The following is a 24,208-nucleotide window of genomic DNA, read 5'->3' on the forward strand; positions in this document are numbered from 1 at the left end:
TTAGCAAAACAGGTTTCCTTCCTTTTCTTTTTTTGCTAATCTTTCCTTTCCAATTCTGTTTAAGTGACTATACCATCTTAGATTAGCCCTACTCGCACCTTCTTGAAGCAATGTCAAGTTTCTTTTTAATGTCTTCATTTTTAATGATTCTGCCATTGATGCCATCTGTTCAGGACAGTAATTTTTCTAAGAACACTCCATATCTGTGGTCTCTAATCTCTGATCAAGTGCTTTATTTCTACCCCAACTTTCAGATCCATAACTTAAAAACTGGTTTGAACATTGTCTTGTACACTGGTGGTTTAGCTAATTTCTCTCTTATTCCATATAAATTTATTCAATTGGCTCCCCACCATACCAGCTTTGCTTATCCTGTTGTCCATTTCTAGATTTAATTAGTTATCTTCACAAAAAAATTATGCTTAAATAGTTGAAATATTTTACTTGTTCTATGGGCTCTCTGCTGAAAATGCAGCTAAAGTTTTCTATGTTTCTGCTAATTTTAATAGTTTTGGTCTTTGTATTGCTGATTTACATGCCAAATTTGTTACAGCAGTCATTCAAATTAGTGAGAGAATCCTGGAGACTAGCAATGGATGTGTTTGGAATACATCATCTGCATAAAGTAAAAACTAAGTTTGATATCTTCAATTCCAATATCAAGTTTAAATGCCACTTTCTTTCATAATGTGATCCATGTAGATGATGAATAAGAGTACAGATAATGTGCATCCTTGTCTTACACCTGATTTCAAATCAAACCATTTTCCTGTATTTCCTTCAATTCTAATTACTGACTTACAACTTAAATATAGATTATGTATTGCCCTGTACAATGTTCCTATCCAATACAACTGCAGTGTATTTGACCTAAATCCAGCTTGTTCTTTTCCCAGTTTCTGTTCCATAATTTTTCAAAACATCTTTTCAAGTATGCTTGCATAAACTTAACCTAGAACACGTAGTATAGAAATTCCCACATTCAGCTTTATTCCCTTTTATTTATAGATGAGTACTATGTGAGCTCTACAGCAATCATCTAAAATTCAACTTTCTGATCAGGCCCTCTGAATTTAGCAGTGTAACCACTGCAAAACTTTTATACCTCCATGTTTGAGCATTTCTGGTCAAATATCTTCTACTCCAGGTGCCATTCCACATTTCGAATTTTTAACAGCTTTTTCTTCTTCAAATATTGAAATGTACTCCTGTTTGTATTTCTTGAAATTTTTCGACTACAGTTCTGTCATTTCTTGTTTCATTTAACAGTCTTTCAAAGTAGTTACTCTAGTTTTTATGTCACCTTTATCATTTTTGATTCCTTTTACACTACTCTTTTCTCCATTTCTAAGCTTTTTCAATAACCTCCAGAACATTTTGCCACCTTCCTGATATTTACCTTCTATATTCTTATCCAAGTCTTCCATGAATTTTTAGCCACTTTCATACATACCTTAGCTCTCTTACATTTTTTTTCTGTGTATTCTTTTAGGGCATCTGCCGACTTACTTGCTGAAAAGTTTCAGTATGCTTTCTTCTTTTCCAGGATTGTTACTTTAACTTCTTGTGTCTACCATGGTGGTCCTGTTTTTCTATCCTTGCAGATAACTTCCCCACATGCCTCCCAAGCTGAATCAATGTTTTCTTCAGAGAGTTTGTCACTGGGCCTCCAAACTGTTTCATTCTTATTTCAATGTTTATATAGTTGAGGCTACAGTTCACCTGTAAAAATTGCTCAACTTTAATTCTTTTTAAATCTTTCTTACACTTTTATTTTCAATATGAAATTCAATTTTATACTACTTAAAACTAAATGGTGATCACTTCCAATTTCAAATCCTCTGTAGACTCATGTCCTGAACCAGTTTGAAAACATCACTATAATCAATAACATATCAATGAGACTTATTTCATGTTCTCTCCATGTGAATTTGTGCACATTTTTATGTTGGAACATGGTGTAGTAACTAGTCCATGTCCTTTGAACAGAAATCCAGCAGATACATGCCATTATTATTTGCCTTGCCCTTTTTTCCAAAACACTTCTATATGCCTGGTGGGATTCCCTTCCTACTCTGCTGTTTAGATTGCCAACAAGTACTCAAATAACAATAGGGTTTTTTATGTCAACTGCATGCTCTAGTGAATCAAAAAATTCCTGCACTTCTTCCTTAAAACTTTCTGTGGGACCATAGACAAAAATAAGTTTCATTATCCACTGCCCCATTTTGGAGTTTGCCTGCATAACTCTACTTGAAACTACCTTCCAGTACCTTGACCGATACGCTGATGTAAATAAGTAATATGGTAAATGATTTTTCTGTTTTTGTATTCATCTTCTTTAATGCCAAAATGCCAACTGGATTTGTTCTTAGGATTAAGATACTCAGTACAAACAAATATTATCATAATTATTATTCCAGCTGAAGTTAGAAATTACTCCAATTATATGCAAATAAAGAATTTAATTAATGAAATATTATTTGTAGTAATTTTATACAAAGTGATTTCATGCACATATATACAGAAGTATAAACTGTAAATTAGTAATTCATGCATGTTTTCTTTCAATTTAAACTGTACACAAAACAAATATAGCTGTGCACTAAGCTTAACTAAATTTAACACAGTGAGAAAAACATAAGTCAAGAAATACATCAAAATAATCCATCAAACTGCACTGCAAAACAAATTCAAGAAAATTTTCAGCACCATCTGCTCTCTGTTAGTGGACTAAGGAGTGCCAGTAAATTATTATTATTATTATTATTAAGAGACAGACCTCCAGGGAGTCAGAAACTCATTGAGGGAGGCAACATACTACACACACCAGCTATCATACTTATTCTTGAATTCATTCACGCTGCTTGCACTCACAACATCCAATGGCAATCCATTTCAATTATGCACCACCCTATGAGAGAAAAATTATTCCACACGCCCTTCTTAGCAGCCTTCATTCTCAGCTTCCAAGGATGCCCTCTCATCCTTCACCCTCCATAAATTGAAAAATTTCATCAATTGAAATATTGTATGACCCTTTCAGAAGTTTGTGAGTCTCAATCATATCTCCCCCTCTTTCTCCTGTTTGCTAGCGTACAAATTCTCAATCTGTCTTCATACTCAGTATTCCACAATCCTGATATCATTTTTAACACACTCCTTTGTACTCTCTCCAATATATCAGAATCATAATGGAAACCATGAGACCTGTGCACAATAGTCCAAGTGAGGTCTTATCAAGGCCTTGTAAAGAGGCAAAATAACATCCTTATCTTTGCATGTGAACAATCATTTCAGCATTGCAATTATCTTTTAAGTTGTATTTGCAATCTTTGCCACATGATCCCTGAACTTCAACTTCCTATCTATTAACACCCCAAGATCCCTAGCCTCAGTTTCTTCTAGCATAATCCCACCAATATAATATGATATTGGATATCTAATCATGCCAAAGTGAATGACATTACATTTACTGACAACGAACTGACACCCATTTTTCCATGCCCACAATTCCAGCCTATTCAAATCATTCTGCAAGTACTGCATATCAGCAGCATTCCTGATTACCCTACCTATCTTTGCATCATCAGCAAATAACTGCATGTTGCTTGTCAAATCCTTCCCAATATCATTAATGTACAGATCGAATAACAGTGGACCAAGCACTGATCCTTGTGGTACACCACTAATTACCTTAAATCTTGCAGACTTGCATCCCCCGTATACCACTTTTTGATATCTGTGAGTCAGCCATCCTCTTATCCATGCTAATATTCTATAACCCAGACCCATTTTCTCCAATTCATACAGCAGTCTGCAATGCTGTATTCTGTTAAAAGCCTTAGCAAAATCCAAAAGTATCATGGTGTATCCATTCCCCTTATCTAGTACAATGGTAACATTGTTATAGAATGTGAGCAAGTTGCTCATCGGCCAATAGTTGGATACATCGATCTTTGCACCATCCTTGTGCAATGGAATTACCATACATTCTTTCCATTCCTGCAGAATCTTCCCTGTTCTGAGACTCATATTAAACAGCCTAGTCAAAGCAATGGCCAGTTCAGCTGAACACTCTTTTAGCATACTTGCTGATATCCTGTCAGTCCCTATTGCTGAATTCTTATTCAATTTGTGCAACAGCTCTAATACCTCGAACTCATACACCTGTGTTTCTTCATCTAGTGAAGAGGTAACAGTGAGCTCAATGTTGCGTACACTAGGTTGATAACTTTTAACAAAATGGGTACTCATTAACTGAACAACCTCTTCTGCATCTATAACCCTCACGCCATAAGGATTTAGAAGAGTTATTCTTTCATATTCATTCTTTCTTTTACTTGCAGCATATTGATAGAATTCTTGTGGGTTGTCTTTAGCAAGCAGAGCCAGTTCTTTTCATACTCAGACTTTGCTTTCCGTACAACTATTCCAACCTGCTGCTTATAACGTTCATCATCCTTATGCACACGGTATTCATTCCACATCGTCCTTTTCTTACGAATATCTTGTTTAATAAGATTACACATCCATTTAACTCCAACTCTATTTATTCTTCGAACTCTGGGGACACATTCTTATATCGCATCATTCAAGTGTATCTATCTTTGTACTACATTATCAGGTTTTATCAGTCATTATTTCCTTTTTAACAAGACAGAGAATTTAACAGAAGAAACAAAATAGCCTTAACTTCCAGAAGTAAAAAGAATATTCATGAACACTTACTACTTTGATGTATGAAGAAATGTTAGTTCTTACATAGAATAACAGAAATAGGGTGTCAAGGATATCAAGTAAAAGAAATGCTGTTAAAAGATCTGTGATTTTGTTAATTTATTAACTGTTTTCTTAGATTTAATTGTGTATTTTTAGTATATTATTGTAGTTTTTTAGTTCAATTATTATACTACAGCATTATACACAGAAATATTATTAGTTTTTACTACTCTTAAGAATGGAGCATAAAACTCATCGTAACAAGGCAGTATCTAAAGCTATAGTTCTTACTACCAAGGAGAGAGTTTGTTCTGATGAACAAAAGTACTGCGGCAGTGATGATGATAATTTATCTGAGGATAAGTTGACATTAGAAATCAATTAAAAGAAATTATTTGAAAATCTACCAAAGAATTGGAAAAGGTGGAAAAACCTTTGAAAAAACTTAGACATGATAAGAAAAAGTATCAGAACAAGAATAGGCAGGAAAGTACTGAAATTGGTAATCATCATCATCAAATTCCTGCCATGTACCTTCAAGGGGTGTACAGGATATGATAGTACAACATGAAAAATTTATATCATTACTAACTTCCTATCTACAATTTTCCTCCAAATCAGTCTGTTACTTGTCAAGACTCCAACATTATCAGATCCTACATTTCTATCGTCTAAGGCACCTTGTACAGTATCAATGCACCTATATCTTGGTCTTCCTCTAGGTCGTTTTCCTACCAACCTGGCAGAGAACACTTGTTTTGCTAATCTTTCCTTGCCAATTCAATTTAAGTGACCATACCACCTGAGATTAGCTCTGCTAACGCATTCCGGGATGCTGACAATGTCAAGTTCTTTCCTAATATCCTCATTTTTAATATGATATTGCCATTGATGCCGTCTGTTCATGCCTCTAATCTTTCTCAGGACTCTCATATCTGTGGTCTCTAGTCTTTGGTCAAGTGTTTTACTTCTGATCCAGCTCTCAAATCCATAAGTTAAAACTGGTTTGAACACTGTCTTGTATACAGCTAATTTAGTGATCCGACTAATTTCTCTCTTATTCCATATGAATTTATTCAATTGACTTCCTACCATACCAGCTTTGTTGATTCTGTTGTCTATTTCCATATTTAATTTACCATCTTCACTAAAAATCGTGCCTAAGTAGCTGAAATGTTTTACTTGTTCCACAGGTTCTCCATTCACAACGCACTTGACATTTTCAACGATTCTGCCTATTTTCATTGTCTTTGTCTTTTTATTGCTGACCTTCATACCATATCTATTACAACAGTTATTCAATTTAGTCAGGGAATCTTGCAGACTTGTAGTGGATTTATTTAGAAGTATGACATTGTCTGCATAAAGCAAAGAGCTGACATCAACATCTCCAATTTTGATATCATGTTTAATACCACCTTTCCTTCATAATGTGATCCATATAGATAATGAATAACAGAGGGGATAATTTACATCCTTGTCTCACACCAGATTTAATATTAAACCATCTTCCTGTATTTCCTTCAATTCTAACTGCTGACTTACAACTAAAATAAAGACTACGTATTGCTTGATATAATGCCCCATTGACACCATAAAACTGTAGCATATTGAATAGCTTCTCTCTTGGCACCTTGTCATATGCCTTTTCCAAATCGACAAAACTTAAATATAGATCTTTCTTATATTCCCATGCTTTCTCAACTGTTTGTCATCAAGTGAAGATTTGATCCTGACAGCATCTATTTGGCCTGAATCCATCACAATCACTTTTTTTACATCAGGTGATTTCCTAAAACAAGATCATCGTCATAGATTTTTTTTTTATATATATACACTCAAGGGGGTGTACAGGATACTATGACAGTACATGATTAAGTTTACATTACTATTAATTGCCTATCAACAATTTTCCACAAAATTATTCAATTACTTGCTAGCACTCCAATCCATCAAGCCACCTAGATCTTGGTCTTCATTTAGGTCTTTTTCCTATCATCTTGGTATCAAACACCTGTTTTGTTAACCTTTCCTCTCCCATTCTGCATAAGTGATCATAGCATCTTAGATTAACTCTGCTCACACATCCTGAATGTTAATACTGTTAAGTTCTTTCCTTCATTTTTAATATGATTTTGCCATTGAAGCCATCTGTTCACACACTTCATTTCTTTCAATCTATGGTCTCTAGTCTTCTTTGATCAAGTGCTTTATTTCTAACCCAACTCTCAGATCCATAACTTAAACCAGTTTTGAACACTGTCTTGTATACTGCTAGTATAGTGTTTTAACTGATTTCTCTCTTATTCCACATAAATTGATTCAGCTTGCTCTCCACCATACCAACTTTGTTGTTGTCTATTTCCAGACTGAACTTGCTGTATTCACTAAAAATTGTGCCTAAATAGCCAAAATATTTTACTATACACTCTATTGAGAATATACAGCAACGCCTTAATTACGCTTCCCCTATTCAGAGCCTTATGTAGCTTGAGCTAACAAGTGGAATGTCACCAAATTTGGTAGTGAGGCTAATCAAAACATGGAAAGAAGGATTCTACACACTAAAAAAAAAAAATAAAAATCTTAGTTTTAAAAGTCACCAATAGGGAGAATATGGCATTGTTATAGCCCAGGAAGCTGAAAATTTGCATAAAATGAAGTTAGTTGAATACCTGTTTTTATGGCATCATAAGAGCTATAAATTCAAAAGAAAACTTTATAAATGCATTCCTATTGATAGTCACATTCAGCACATGCCTCACTTTACCTTATCACATATTACTTGTTAAAGTTATTTTACTTTAATGAGTATAATGCATCACCAGCTCTTCATGAGTTTAGAACGTGTGTAAATGTCCTCTGTCAGCTAACGCAGTTAGATCGATGATTCAGAAGTTTGAAAAAATAAGATCTTTAGAAAGTGCCGCTATTGGTAACTGAAGAAGTTGGCAAGGCGATTGTCGATTACATGAAAATGTTGCTGGTAGTAGCAGTGCCCATGGGGTAGCGTGACAATTGGATATGCCTTATTCCATGGTATTGAAAGTCCTATGCAAAATTATTACATTTTATCCATACATGATCAGCTGTGTACAGCAGCTGTTACATGATGATTATGATAAGCAACTGACATCTGCTCTGATGTTTCTGGTCAGACTGGAAGTCAACAATGCTTGGCCTTGGAAAATTCTGTGGAGAAATGAGGCATATTTGTATCTGAACAAGACTGTAAACACCAAAAATTGTCAAATTTTTGGTGTTTACAGTGCACTCCAGGAATGCCCATTACATTCATCGAAAATTACTGTTTGGTGTGGCTTCACAGCACATTTTATAATAGGGCCATTCATTTTTGAGAACATCACTCCGACAGGACCAGTAACTTGTTCCAATTACTACACAAAAAATATCACGTATGCTGAACAGTTTCATTATTCTGTAACTTCTGCAATGATGATATCTGGATGAGACCATTTTTATGCAAGATGGAGCACCTCCCCACATTGCAACACTGGTATATAGCAGCTTCTACAGCATCACTTCACAGAAGAAAGAGTGATTAGTCCTTTCTTTCCAGTCGTATGGCCACCTCACTCCCTTGATATTATTCCATGGGATTTTTGGTTCTGGTTATCTGAAGGCAAATGTCTATCGTCGTTGGTGTCTCAAAGTTGGCAGCCTTAAAAGATAACATATCACAGACTGTGACAAACATTCCTTCAGACATGTTACATTCTGCTGTTGCGAATGCTGTGTACAGGATACAGTTTCTGGTCAATGAGAAATGGTGGCCACATTGAACCAGGTCCTCTTTTACATGGGTGAACTCCATGTGCTCAAGTTGTGCAACAGGTTTGTGACAACACTTACACTCCAGTTACTGTAATACCATAATTACTATGCTAAATTAAATTGATATTAAATATTTTATTGCTGTGTTATCATAAATGCAACACATAAAGGTAATCTTTCATTTTAGTTTAGTGCTTGTTATTCATTTATCTGTCCATTTTAAAGCTTTTTTTTTACACTGTACAGCACCATATTCCCCACTCCCACTGGTGACTTTTCAAACTCAAAAATTTCTTTCATGGAATCCTTCTTCTCATATCTTGATTAGTTTTCCTACCGAATTTGGTGACAGATCAATCTACATAAGGCTCTGAATAGGAGAAGTTTAAATATGGAAAAGTTTCGAGAGAAGCAACAGGAGTTACATCTGGTTTTTATTGATCTGGAGAAAGCTTATGATAGCGTGCCAAGGCAAGAAGTCTGGAGGTGTTTGAGGGAGAAGAAGGTACCGGAGAAATATGTCAGGTTGGTGCAGGAGATGTACAGAAATGTGAAGACAAGAGTTCGAACCTACCTGGGAGAGACAGAAAGTTTTCCAGTGACAGTTGGCTTGCATCGAGGGTCAGCATTAAGTCTGTTCCTGTTTAATGTTGTGATGGAGGTGGTGACGGAGGAGGTGAGAGAAGACGTGCCTTGGACTATGTTGTATGCAGAATCAAGAGAAGTGGCAGCTAAACTGGAAAGTTGGAGGAAAGTACTGGAAGAGAGAGGTATGAGACTGAGCAGAGGTAAGACAGAGTATATGTGTTGAAGAGTAGATGGCAGCCAGGAGACAGATCTAGAGCTGGAAGGAAATGTCAACAGGAAGGTCAGTGACTTTAGATACTTAGGTTAACAATGAAAGAGGATGGTGAGGCTGAGAAGGAAGTGGGATACAGGATACAAGTAGGATGGAGGAACTGGAGAGAGAGAGAGATGGCTGGAGTGCTATGCGATAAGAGGGTACCGATCAAGCTTAAAGGCAAAATCTACAGCACAGTAGTGAGACCAGCTATGACATATGCTATGGAAACTGTGGCCCTGAGGAAAAATAACATCAGCAGGATGGAGGTAGCAGAGATGAGGATGCTTAGGTGGATGTGCAGTGTGACCAGAAAGGATCGTCTGAGAAATGATTATGTAAGGGGAACGGTGAAAGTTACGAACTCAAGAGCAAAGATACAGGAAGAAAGGTTGAGATGGTTTGCTCATGTGATGAGGAGGGAGGAAGAGTATGTGGGAAGAAAGGTCATGCAGATGGATGTGCAGGGGAAGAGGAAGCGCAGACGGCCAAAGAAGAGATGGTGGAGGAGGACTTGAGAATGAAGAACTTGGATGTGGCTACAGCTTAAGACAGGAGGTTGTGGAGGAGACTCACTACAAACAGCGACACTACTTAAGTGGGAAAAGCTACAGAAAAAGATGTAAATCTTTTTGTTCTGATATGAGTTGTTCTGCTTTGTTGATCTTTTAATCTCTTTTGTTCATTGATACAACATGGCAATCAGCATTCATTATGGATGGCAAAATTATGGACATTGCTGGAAATAATAATTGTAATTTAAGATAAACTAATTACTTAACATTTCAACCTTTATTTTAAGGACATTTTTCACACACACACACACACACACACACACACACACACACACACACACACACACACACACACACACACACACACACAGGGACACAAGCTACATTATAACTCGCACAGTATATCATGGCATTACTAAATTGCCTGTTGATCCTGGTCTAATCTCAGGTGAAAATGAAGAAGAGGAAGAATATATATATATATATAATGTGAATCCTATTCCCTAGGAAACTAGGGCTTGTTGGTTTTTAAAAACCGCCTATTTTTGGATAAATTTGTAAAATTCAAAAACTGGTTTTTAAATTAAAAAAAAAACATTAAACAGTTTTAGATACTAAAATTAATATGTAAAAATGAATTATTTAATTAAAAAAGTTAACATTTTGTTAACGTTTGAAAGTGAGAAATCGGAAGATGACATAGAGTGTGAAGATGACTATGGCGAGGATTTTTTAAATTCTCTTGAATTTAAAAAATCTAGATAACGACTATGGATTCCATATGTTGTCTGACAATTACAAACAATCAATTTCCCAAATTAGAAAAATTTGCAAATTTTTTTAGAAAATCTCCTGTAAGAGATAGCATCCTTCAGAATTATGTAAAACAAGAATGGAACAGTTTAAAGGCCACGATGAAAGATTTATAACATTAAAGGAATGTGTTGTTTTAGCTGAAAGAAAAGCTTGGTGAAGAACAAGCTGGATTAAGGTCAAATAGAGGCTGTCAGGATCAGATCTTCACTCTATGACAAATAGTGGAGAAATCATGGGAATATAACAAATATCTGTATTTAAGTTTTGTCGATTTGGAAAAGGCATATGACAAGGTGGCAAGAGAGAAGCTATTCAATACACTACAGTTATATGGCGTCAATGGGGCATTATATCAAGCAATACTTAGTCTTTATTTGAGTTGTAAGTCAGCAGTTAGAATTGAAGGAAGTACAGGAAGATGGTTTAATATTAAATCTGGTGTGAGACAAGGATGTAACTTATCCCCTCTGTTATTCATTATCTATATGGATCACATTATGAAGGAAAGTGGTATTAAACATGATATCAAAATTGGAGATGTTAATGTCAGCTCTTTGCTTTATGCAGACGATGTTATACTTCTAAATAAATCCGCTACAAGTCTGCAAGATTCTCTGACTAAATTGAATAACTGTTGTAATAGATATGGTATGAAGGTCAGCAATAAAAATAGGCAGAATTATTGAAAATATCAACTGTGTTGTGAATGGAGAACCTGTGGAACAAGTAAAACATTTCAGCTACTTAGGCATGATTTTTAGTGAAGATGGCAAATTAAATATGGAAATAGACAGCAGAATCAACAAAGCTGGTATGGTAGTAAGTCAAGTGAATAAATTTATATGAAATAAGAAAGAAATTAGCCAAAACAATAAATTAGCTGTATACAAGATAGTGTTCAAACCAGTTTTAACTTATGGATCTGAGAGCTGGGTCAGAAGTAAAACACTTGACCAAAGACTAGAGACCGCAGATACGAGAGTCCTGAGAAACATTAGAGGCGTGAACAGATGGCATCAATGGCAATATCATATTAAAAATGAGAATATTAGGAAAGAACTTGACATTGTCAGCATCGAGGAATGTGTTAGCAGAGCTAATCTCAGGTGGTATGGTTACTTAAACAGAATGGGCGAGGAAAGATTAGCAAAACAAGTGTTCTCTGCCAAGTTGGCTGGAAAACAACCCAGAGGAAGACCAAGATATAGGTGGATTGATACGGTACAAAGTGCCTTAGACGATAGAAATATAAGATCTGGTAATGTTGGAGTCTTGACAAGTGACAGGCTGGTTTGGAGGAAAATTGTAGATAGGAAGTTAGTAATGATGTAAATTTTTCATTTAGTACTATCATATCCTGTACACCCCTTGAGGGTACATGGCAGGAATTTGATGATGATGATGATGTTGTTGTTTTAGCTTTGAATGATATTGGAGCTTCTCATAGGTGGGTTGAAGCTCAATATCCTAAAATCATGGAGCTTCTTAAAGTGTTGGGACAAGTACATCTAGCAGCTGAGGCCTTAGAGTGGCGAGATGCCAATTTATTAACAAGTTATATTTGAATTTCTGTTAAATGAACTAAAAAATTTAAAGACTGAAATTAGTTCCAAATTATTAAATGCTTTAGAAGTATGAATTCAAGAAAGAAGACAAGTTGGATTGGTAACCCTTTTGCTACATTTGCAAAATCCACAAAACATTTCAACAAAGAAATCTAGTGTATTTCTTCTAACTTCAAAACTCGATATTATTAAGTTATCTGGAAAAATATTGTCTAGAAGAGGGGCCAGCAAACCTTTTAGACCATTGATCCTTTCATGGAATTCTTGATTACTCATCGACCCCCCCATCATGTTAAATAAATGTTATCAATAATAAATTTCTCAATTTAAAAATAATAATTCCTGCACCCTTCTACTTTATTACTGCTTCTCGATAAGAAATATTTAAGGAAAATATTTAATGAAATTTAAACCCCATTTTGACCCCTAGACATTTACTGACCTTGGATAGCCACATCAATCCCCAGGGATCAATATGGACCACTTTGCTGACCCTTGGTCTAGAATATATCCAAATTCTTGTGTGGAAACAGATTCCAATTATGAATATATTGAAGAAACTATTGATCAAGGCAATGTTCTAAAAGAAACCATGGAAAAATCAATTCATAGGTTTCTTGAGGAACCTGAAGAAATAATATCAAATCCGAAGACACTGAAGATTAAGTAATTGTTCAGTGGACATTTTATGTTTTTTGAAATCATATTTCCTGAAGAAAAATACTAAATGAAATAAAAATTTATAATTTGTATTTAGGACGGATTTTAGTTATTTCAGTTTTTTATTATTATTATTATTATTTGATTTTGTATGGAATACATTTTATTTTGTTATATTTTTGTAGTTCCATAAATATTAAATAAACTGAAAAATTTTAAAATAAGTATAAATATTTTTTACTGTCTTAATATTTTGTTTTGTTTTTTTGTAAAATTTCGAAACCAGTTTAACTGTTTTTTTTTGGAATACTGGAATTCGAAAACGGGTTTTTTCAAAAGTCGGTTTTTGTATAAACCCTATTGTAAACCTATTGCACATTAGTAATGTAGGTGGACAGAGTAAAATATTCTGGAAACCCTATTCTAGAGGCCAAACATGGAACTTTTTCAAGCCACTTAAGGCCTTTAATAGATAGACTGGTGATCTCACACCAGGGTTCATGCTTGAAGCATTCCTAAGCAGTGACAGCCGATAGTTTTATTCTTCCTTGATATCTGTGCTTACCATACAAACTGAGATTATTCTGTTAGGTGTCCAGAATCCTAGAATTCAAAATCGCTGGTAATCTAAATTCCTCATTTAGTTTATGTGAAACCTGGTTGACCTAGAATCCTATGACATATATTAAGAGCACTTTCAATTAGCCTGAACAGTGGACTGTCATTCCCGAACTGTTTTCTTGGGATCAATTGAGCTAAATGTTCCATGGACAGCACTAATAGTGTTGAAACCTTGAGCCTATCCTTGGATAATGGAAAAGGAAACTTCCTATAACACCACCAATTCTTTCAGGTAAGTTGTCTGATGGCTGAGTCATCCAGGTTTGCCATCTTGCTAAAGCAGTTCATGCACACTGCCAGATTTCCCCATTGCAGATTTCCATGGGTCTCACTGAACAGCAAATACAACAGCAGGATGTTGGAGTTCAGTGGTGTTCTGGAAAACAGAAAAGTAAAAAAGACTCAAAAAAGAGAAGAAGAGCAAAGCATACAGAAAAAAAAAAAGATAAGAAAAATAGAAGGGAAGATGAAAAGGGTTAGCATCATTAAGATCCCCTTCACCACAAACAGGTGCTTCCATATGGAAAGGGACCATTTCTGTTACAATATGCATTGTGATTTAGCTTAATTTCTGTGACTCAGAATAGAAGATTATAATAATACTTACCTCATAAATGAAGCACTGGAATATGGTAACAAGAGTAGCAAAAGCTGCATGTAGAGCAAATACAACATCATTGATTTCAACAGGAATTAGGCCAGTAGGAAATTTACTGTGGTACTCTTCCTAGAAACAATTTAATAACATTTATTTGTTAGCATTTATAAATTAACATTTATTTTCTCATCTACTTAAAAAATAAATAAAATAATAACAATGGTATAAAATGGAATATAGGAATAAATGGAATGGAAAAGATGGATAAATGGAACATAGAACATAAATAAGAAAATGACAAAATTGCTAAAAATAACAGGTGTAATAATTTCTGTGCTTAAACCCAACCTGGAACAAAGACAGATTCACCAACACTATAGTATGGAAATGAAATTTGAACAATAAAACAAAGATAAGCAAAATTAATAGCAACTGAAATGAAATTTATGAGAAAAACAGCAAAATATAATGAAAGAATTAAATCAGGAATCAATAATAAAGAAAATAAAAAATATATGAATGTAACTGGATTCAGCATGTTGGATTGAGCAGAATGCAAATGAAAAGTCTACCCAAACAAGTTCTTCATTATAAACTATAAGAAAAAATAAGATCAGATCACCCATTGAAGAGACTTGCTGATGGCTTCTGAGAGTGGAACAAGCCACAGTTCCTCATTGTTAGATGTAAACAGAGGTTCACGGACAATTCATCACGGGGAAAATTCATCGAGAGGAAAAATCATCGCAGGGAAAATTCGTTGCAGGAAAATTCATCGAAGAAAGAGTTATTCGCTAGAAAATTGAAGTCAGTTTAGTTTAACCCGTGTTATGTAAAGGTGCGTGATATTTGATAATAAATTGTATCTGAGAGATACCGCAAACTGCGATGTCAGTATAGTATTGGTTTAGTTTTTTTTTATTTGTTTCTTTTTTTTTTTTCAATAATTTCTAGATTGTATCTGAAAATAAATAAATCATCATGTATTATATTGTAGTCGTTTTTTTTTTTTTAAAGTTTTATTGCATTTCAGCACATACTAATAATGAATGCATCTCTCGGATACATGTGACCTAAGCTGCAATTTTTTCGCTTATGACTTCTGCAGGGTTAAAGAAAGTACCAGTGTAATTTATCCATAGTTGAAATAATGTACTTACTCGAATATAACTCACCCTCATGTATAACTTGCACCACGCCTGATTTTACTTTTCGGAAAAAGAAATTAAAAAGTTTCGCATATACCTCGCACATGAAAAAAAGCTTAAACACATGCAAGTTGGGGTGATAGTGACTGCTCCCGGGGTAATCAACATGCCCTTCCCAATAGCCACTATATTGCAGAGGCAAGAAAAACAATTACTTTTATTATGTCAGTAAATAAGGTATGAGCAGTCTGTGTAATATATTTCTCAACAAATAGTGTAATTAGAGACAACTTGGATAAAAACGACACTAATGAATGAATCACATGTCCCCTCATAGAGAAACTATGCTGTACAGACTCAAGCAAAACCATATGGCAAACACAGTATCTAACTAAAAACTATTGTCATTTATTAGATGTGTGCGAGTTCGCAAAGCAGCAATGAAATTCAACCGAATGTGTTAAAACTAAGAAATACATATAGTGAATGTAGTCATGACAGCTTCACATATGGAATTTGGTTGAAGAGAGTTAGCATTTCGACTCAACTGGCGGCTTGCTTTTATCTTTCGATTGCACGATCTTTTGTTAATACCGCACCAATCATATGCACTTCTTTATAACCTGTCATTGCTGTCTGTTTCACGTTAGGCTTAATTACCGTAAAAAGAGAAAAGTAACAAAACAGAAAAATGTTCCGGGTCCAGTGCATAAAAAAGTTCCAGGGCCAGGACCCGGAGAGCCCAGGCTGAATTTAACCACTGTTCCCAAAGTATAAAAGCCGCTGTTTCACTACTATGTTGGAGCTGCTACTGTGAATATATTCCTGCTTAGATATTTGAAAGTGAAGTTCTGCACTGGAAATTTCAAATTAAACAGTTTTGCGTCACGTGTTCTCAGAAGACCGATCCCAGACATTTTTTTCTTTTGGTAAGTGTTTAAAAGTTCGACATTTAAGAACCAATTTATAAATTAATTACAATTATTGCATGATGCCTCTGGAATTAATTTTAAGTGAGAAGCTGAAGCGTAAATTGAGTGATAATGGTCATTTATAAAAGACAAAGAAAATGAAGAAAAGATTTTTTGGAAATGTGATCGGTTTCAAAAAATGCACGTATTCATATAGCTGGTGACAACATTATCAAATGAATTAACCAACATAATCATGCTGGTAACATGGCACGGGTTGAAGCAGTGAAGCTACTTAATGAGATTAAAGATCGAGCCTGTACAACTAGCAATGGGACTTGTCGAATTATCATGGTAGCATACACAAAAATATCTCCTGCTGTCACCAGAAGTCGAATAGACGTCTTTATTACTCTGTAAAGAAGTCTATTCGAAGAACCCGAAATCAAGCAGGACAGGTACCACCAAATTCAAATTCGTTAAGTAATTTAATTATTCCGCCTATATATAAAATCACCTGTGGAAATGAAGAGTTCCTTTTGCATGACAGCAACAATGGCCACAACAGATTGCTGATATTTTCTACTAAACAAAATCTACAGTTATTGTTGCAATCGACATGGTATGCAGATGGCACTTTTAAAACTACTCCACCTCTTTTTGAGCAGCTGTACACAATTCATGGCATTATAAACGATAATGTGATTCCTGCTGTTTATGCATTGATGCCTTGAAGAAATGAAGATACATACCGTAGAGTTATAAACACGTTAAAAAATTTGGAACCAAATTTAATCATGACAGATTTTGAAGTGGTTTCAATAAATGCATTCCATGAAGCATTTCCAAACAGTCAGCAAAAAGGTTGCTTTTTTCACTTTTCCCAGTGTATATTTTGCAACATTCAAGCAAATGGTCTTCAACGATACAAAACTGATTCCGAATTTGCAATAAAAATGTGCATGATATCAGCAATTGCTTTTGTGCCATCTACAAATGTTGTATGTGCCTTTGAAGTGTTATGTGAAAATAATGACTATCCTGCTGAAGCTCAGTCTGTTCTACACTACGTAGAAGACACCTGGATTGGCAAACCTGATCGTCGATCACTTTGTCATCCACCTCGCTTTCCACATGCCTTATGGAATTGTTACCATGCTGCTCTGGAAGGGTTACCAAAAACAAACAATTCATGCGAAGGGTGGCATCATGCGTTCAGCGAACTAATTGGTGCTTCTCATCAGACAATATGGAAGTTTCTAAAAACTTTGAAGGATGAGCAACATTTCAATGAGGGGAAATAGAGCAATATATAGCTGTCACCCAACCTCCTCCTGGTAAGAAACCCTATCGAGATACTGCAAAAAGACTTCAGCTCATCGTTAGTGATTATGAAAATCGTGAAACTCTTGATAGAGGAGTTGCCCATAATTTTTTATTTTGAAAACTTTGTGGCTGTGCATTCACCTTTTTTGTTTCATATTTTTTTTCCATACTGCTCAACTTTGAATAGTATGAAATAAAAAGTGTTCCTTTTCATGATCATCAAAACAGTTCTTTTCAGGACTACAAATATTGATAGAGAGATGCCTGATTGTACTGATTCCAGTTCCTCTTGAAGATAAATTTTTAAGTTGTTTTAATAACAACAAAATAATAATTGCTCCTTCAAAGTGGCTAATAGTACAATTTTGAAGGAATAAAATAAAAACAGAACATCGCGACATTCATGCCTTCTAGGTGCACAACACTTGTTTTAATGTGATTTAGCAGATAACAAACAGTTCAAATAATTTTAATTTTCACTAATAGATTTCATATTATCTTTTCATATATAACATCATTTACCCCCTAAAAATAAGTCTCGATTATTACAGCTGTTGATTGTCAGAAATCTGACAACAATCAGCAGCTAGTTGGATATAACTATTCTTCCCAAATATTCTTAAATGTGGTGCTCTTTCTCCCTCACCACTCTATACCAGTTCTGTAACAATTAATATTCCATCTACAGAGCCTGTAGTAAGAAAGAAAATGAATAACTTTATATGTAAATTTTTTTAAAAAATTTTTTTTCACATATATCTGCAATGAATTATTGTGTGATTAATTTTCCCCACGATTAAATTTCCAGCGATGAACTGTCCAGACACAGTAAACAGATTGTTGAAATAAAATGATATCTTTTATATTTGGCTCTTTTCTTCAAGCAATGATATTGTTGTTGTTTGTAATTCTGTATGCTGATACATATATGAAGTTTACCTTGAATTACATGCAATTAACAGACAAAAAAAATACTATCAAATAGTATTACATGGTAGTCATGGCAGTGTGGATTGATGGAAAAAATGTAAGAGACAAAGGAGACTACTGTTAATAAAAATTCAACTGAACTGATGTTGACAGCTTCTTTTTTTGTTCCAAACTGGAGTATTTAAATCAGTCTGAATTAGATGCAAACGTATTAACTGAGGTGCATATAAAACTGATTGTGTGTACACACACAGTGTGGGCATGAGTAGGTGTTAGGTGTGTATTGAGGAAAACCAAACTAGCAATGTTTTCAAATATTTAACAAGGGTCGTATATATATATATATATCATTAAAATGGAGGTTTATTCGGTTTGTTGACATTCTTTTTTTTTATTTAATGACTAAAAAAAAAACCGAGATTTTGAGTAAAAAACTATTAATATACACAACTAGTTTCGTCTGAGGACAATCAGGTGTTTCAATCAGAAAGAACTCTGGCTGTATGAACATGGCTATGTGTGCATGTAAGATCTTGTGATCTCCAGTATCTGCTCAATCTCAAGCCATCCAAAGGATAGATATAATAATCTCCAACATCCTGGTGTCTACAGAGTTCTCTGCGAATGCAGCAAACCGTACTACGGTCAAATGGAAAAATTCATCTAACTCCATCTAGAAGAGCATAAAAGAGACATTTCCTACAACAGAACTCAAGCCAGTACCTTGCCAAGCCATGTATTATTTTTGGCAAACTCTAATGAAGAAGGCATACAACATCAAATACGCTGGGATTTAACTAACAGTGTTCACAGATCTTATGACGATTTAGAGAGACGGATTCTAGAATCTAAATAAATCGTTCTTGATCCCATCCACATAAATAGCAACCTGAGCTATAGACTCTCAACAGCTCTGCCATTTGATACTGGAGATCACGAGATCTTACACACACGCATAGCCAGAGTTCTTTCTCCCATTTAAAAGTTAACCTCTGTTATTTTATACGTCTGCTATGTAGAAATCCAGTATTCATATGGTTTTCTCTGATATTTTTTGTCCTTTTTAGCTTACACCTGATGAAGTCTGTCCTTCCTCAGACGAAACTAGTCGTGTATATTAATAAAGTTTTTTACTCAAAATCTCGGTTTTTTAGTCATATTAAAAAAAAAAAAATTTAATTTAATATATATATATATATATAAAATTTCAAACTTGATATTTTTGAATTATTCTTAAGATAAAGTTAAGTTTGTGCAGGCAGGGGATGTCTATGCATTTGTGTATCCCTATAAAATTTTAGTTAAATTCTATGTAAGTAAATGCATGTGTTAATTAATATGATGCAATTTCATGTGTTAATGATAATCAAACAGATACTTTTTTTTGTCTTATGAGTGAGATTAAGCTATTTTTTTTTTATTGTTACATTATTACTGTTACCTTTTTTTGCATTAAAGAATTTGGGTTTGCTTTCAAAAGAATTTTTTTCACTATATGACAAATAAGAGGAAGAATGATTATGGAAGAATAACTTCAAGTGATGGTAAGAAAATGACAATGTAGAAGAAATAGTTGAGTTACTAAGTGATCATTTCGCAAGTATGTATCATCCAGATAGGTTGCAGTTGTGGATTTGAGAGACATATCAGCCGAGGGATGAGCTGAACTATGTACTCAACATACCAAAAAATGCCATAAATACAGTAGTGGGACTGGATAGCATGTCAACCTGTGTGTTACAAGAATGTGCTAGAGAAAGGGCAGTGCCACTGACCAAGTTGTTTAATCCAATTCTCAACACTCTGACAAGGTTCCAAGGGAGTGGAAACAGAGCAAGATATTTCATCATATAAAGGAGGCTTCAAGGCAGGAGTCACAAATTACAGACTAATCTGTGTCTTAGGAGTGGTGGTTCAGGTATCACAAAAGTTTGTTAAAGATAGAATACAGGAATGGGTGGTTAATTATTCAAATTTTATAACAGAGTGACATTGGAATTGTATAAGGATAATGGCTACACCCAAGATACTGTTGGACTTTGCATTTGAAAGAATACTGCATAGGACACTATGCAGTATTCTTTCAGTCCTTTGCAATAGTGTAGTGCAGTGCTTCCCAAACTTAGGGATGTAAAGGCCCCCTTTGGAAAAATTAAAATATTTCACGGCCCCCATCGAAAAAAAAAAATCCTAATACAGACATGTATTTATTGTATTTATATTTAATGCAATTTATATTCAAGATTTTGCATTTGTGAACTTTTTTGTGCTTCTTATCAATATGAATAAGCATATATTTACTAATATTCATTAAGTGCCGAAATACGCAGGAAGCAAAATTTGTGAACCAACACCAATGTGTGATTTTTTTCCATTAAAATATAAAAAACAATAAAAAAGAAATAATAAATAATAAAAATTAAATACGTTTCTTTTAATATTAAAAAAAATCTACTTGGTCTTAAAACATTTTAAATTTGTTTTCATTATTTAAGCCCACAGTTTGGGAAGCGCTGGTGTAGTGGAATCCAGGAGAATGAGGCTAACCAACATAGTGCCTCAATGCTTTGTCTTAGGGACACTGCTGTTTAATTGTTATGCTAAATGCTACAGGAGAATTTGAGGAAAACATTCAGTTGTTTGCTGATGATGATGTAAAATTGAGGAACAATAATTGATAAAGGTGAGATAGACATTGTGAGGGTGATTTGAATAAAGGATAATGTTTGTAACTTCAATGGGGTAAAGCATAAAGTTAGATACTACAGGATGAAAAATTGCATACTGTGCATCACCTTCATGGTACTGAATTGCAGGAAACTGACGAGACTAGAAACTTAGAGATAATGGTACAGAGAAAATTGAAATTCAGAGCATATTATCCCTAAATGCCTAGCCTCATCAGTTTCCTGCATTCCAGTACCAGGAAAATGATGCACAGTACGATCATCTTTTTATAAGACTATGATATGTTTATATGTTTATGAAAATACATCTTAACTGCTGCACACAGATATGGTCACTTGAGTTTCTTGGAAATGAGGCTATAGAGAGGATTCAGAGATGAGTGACCACTTGGTCACTCATCTCTGAATCTCCAAGTGGTGTCACTGGGTGACTGGTGTGTTAAATGTTCCTTGTGAGGATAGAATGAAGATTTGTTGATTGCAAAGTTTAGTTGACAGATGGAAAAGAGAAAACACGATAAAAATTTATAAGTTGCTACAGTAGCCCCCCCCCCCCACTATCTGTGAGGGATATATTACAAGACCCCCTGTGAATATCTGAGCCACTGATTGTATTGAACTCTATATATACACTATGTTTTTTTTCCCTATTCATACATACCTATGATAAAGTTGAATTTATAAATTAGGCACAGTAAGAGATTAACAGAGCCTCTGTAGCTCAGTCAGTATAAACGAAGCCCTTTGGTTGGAAAGACCTGGGATCGATTCCCATCAGTGACATGAGGAACCTTTACCTGGCTCTTTCGACTAAAAGGTGAATTGTACTGGAATAAATGTATTAGTCTTAAGGGAGATTGTGTTGAAAAATAAAAATAATTTTTAAATTATAAATTTGTTTTTTCATTGTTAGGCTGAGAACTTTTCAGACCACCCTCATATTAACTTACTGCTCAACTCCTCGTTTTATGCTATGGCTCCAAGCTTGTCATAATCACCAGCCTTGTACTTCCACATATTATCCTTTCCTCACAGAAGTCATCATATGGCTAGCAACAGCCCATGTGATCACTTCATGACTACACCCTCTGATGAAACGCCTGATCTTCGCATGCCCTCCTGTACATGCTGTCTGAGATGGTAGTCGCGCAATAACTCGAGAAATTCATTTTCCTTATTCCCACATGTTATCTCTTCATTTAATCTCTACCACCATAATTAAAATCACCCATAATAATCACCCTTCCCTTGTTCACTAACCCAAGTTGCTTATACATTTCTTCATCACCCTCCACATTCTCTGGCCTATAGCAACATCCAATTAAATCTCTCTTCCTGTCAACCTTCTCCTCACACCACACTGCCTCAAAACCATTGCCACTATTTCCCTCTTTCATGTGTACCTTATGTGGACAATTTCCCCAACTATCATCAGCATCACACTCCCTTCTTATCCTTTATCCTCCCATTTCTATTCCCATCAGGATATCATCTTCATTCAACCTTGCTTTACTTATGCCAATTTTTGGGTGAATAAGCTCACTCAGTGAAACAATTTCATTTCCCTTATTTCTGATACTCCTGGCATTTGTAAATAAACACAGCAGTTCACTTTTAGGTCTATAACCAGTCCTACCCAAGCCATTGTTGGTTGTGATTTTCCTGCCACACCTGTCCTTGCCCAATTACTTTTATTACCACTTACCACATATATCTGTTCAGTATCAACTATGTCACTCACATCCTGATCTATTCCATTTCCACGCTGATCATCCCCATACATACGAGAGCTGTTCAATAAGTAATAAGACTAATTTTACTGTCGCAAAACCACTCATCACAATATTAATTTCTGTGGAATAAAGAAATGTTGCTGTCTGTATTAACAAAAGAGGTTGATAGATGGTGTATACGGGCTGATGTGCCAGAGTGTCACGTGACTAAATGCAGGCTCGTTTCTGCACGGCTACGAGCCGCGACCAGTCGTCGAAATGGAAGCGTCCTTGGAACAGCGTTATGCGATTAAATTTTGTGTGCATTTGGAAAAATCGGCATCGGACACTTTTAACATGATACGCACTTTCCACGATGAAGTAATGTCGAGGGCAAGTGTTTTTTGCTGGCATAAAACTTTTAAGGAAGGAAGGCAAAATGTGGAAGATCGTGAGGGAAAACCTTCAACGTCCATCACAGAGATAATGATCAACACAGCAGCGATTATCAGAAAGGAGGATCGCAGAATTACAGTACGCCAGCTGCATGTTGTCCTGAATATTTCTGTGTGAAGTGTTCACTCAATCATGGCTGAACATTTGGGACTGAAACGTGTTTGCGCCCGATGGATTCCCAAACTCTTGACACCGGAGCAAATACAGCATTGAGTGGATGTGTGCACAGAATGAAAAGAAAGACTGGAACAAGAAGGCGACAACTTCTTAAAACGCATCATTACAGCAGATGAAGCTTGGTTGTATCACTATGACCCTACAATGAAACAACAAAGCAGTGAATGGAAGCATCCGTCTTTGCCTACCCCCAAGAAAGCAAAAACTGTAAAATCGGCTGGTAAAGTTATGACCATAATGTTTTTTTGACTATGAAGGCATTGTTTACCAACATGCTGTAGAACCCGGGAATACTGTAAATGGCTCATACTATGCGGATGTTTTACGGACAATGGTACAGCACGTCAAAAGGAAGTGTCCATTGCTGAAGAATGGCTTCTTATTGCACCACGATAATGCAAGGCCACATATTGCTGGTTGTGTAGTGGACGTTTTGCAGAAGAACAACATAGATATCCTACCACATCTTCCATACAGTCCTGATCTCGCACTGTGCGATTTCTGGCTGTTTCCTCAGCTCAAGAAACCACTAAGAGGCTGCCATTTTGAAAGCAACAAAGAATGTGTAAAAGCTGCAGAGGTGGTTTTGAAAGAACTCTCAAAAAACGGACTTTCACATGCATTTAAGAAGTGGACGCAATGTTGAGACAAATGCATCGCGTCTCACAGTAGTTACTTCGAAAAAGACCATGTAAATGATGATGATGATTAAAGGTAATCTGTTTTCT

At 35.2% G+C, this 24,208-nt stretch overlaps 1 protein-coding gene across 2 annotated transcripts in view; it reads right to left on the bottom strand.

Annotated features, from left to right (window-relative positions):
- Ctns (lysosomal cystine transporter cystinosin) overlaps nt 1-24,208 on the bottom strand; it is a 291,830-nt gene that overhangs the window by 29,426 nt on the left and 238,196 nt on the right. For both annotated transcript variants that reach the window (XM_090406888.1, XM_090406887.1), the window contains one exon: nt 14,143-14,262. In XM_090406888.1, the coding sequence (XP_090263014.1) occupies nt 14,143-14,262 (120 nt within the window). The remainder of the gene's footprint in view (nt 1-14,142; nt 14,263-24,208) is intronic.

The sequence above is a fragment of the Typopeltis vanoorti genome, chromosome 17 (genome assembly GCF_054136105.1).
Source record: "Typopeltis vanoorti isolate ZY-2024b chromosome 17, IOZ_Tvanoo_1.0, whole genome shotgun sequence".
Classification (NCBI taxonomy): Eukaryota; Metazoa; Arthropoda; class Arachnida; order Uropygi; family Thelyphonidae; genus Typopeltis; species Typopeltis vanoorti.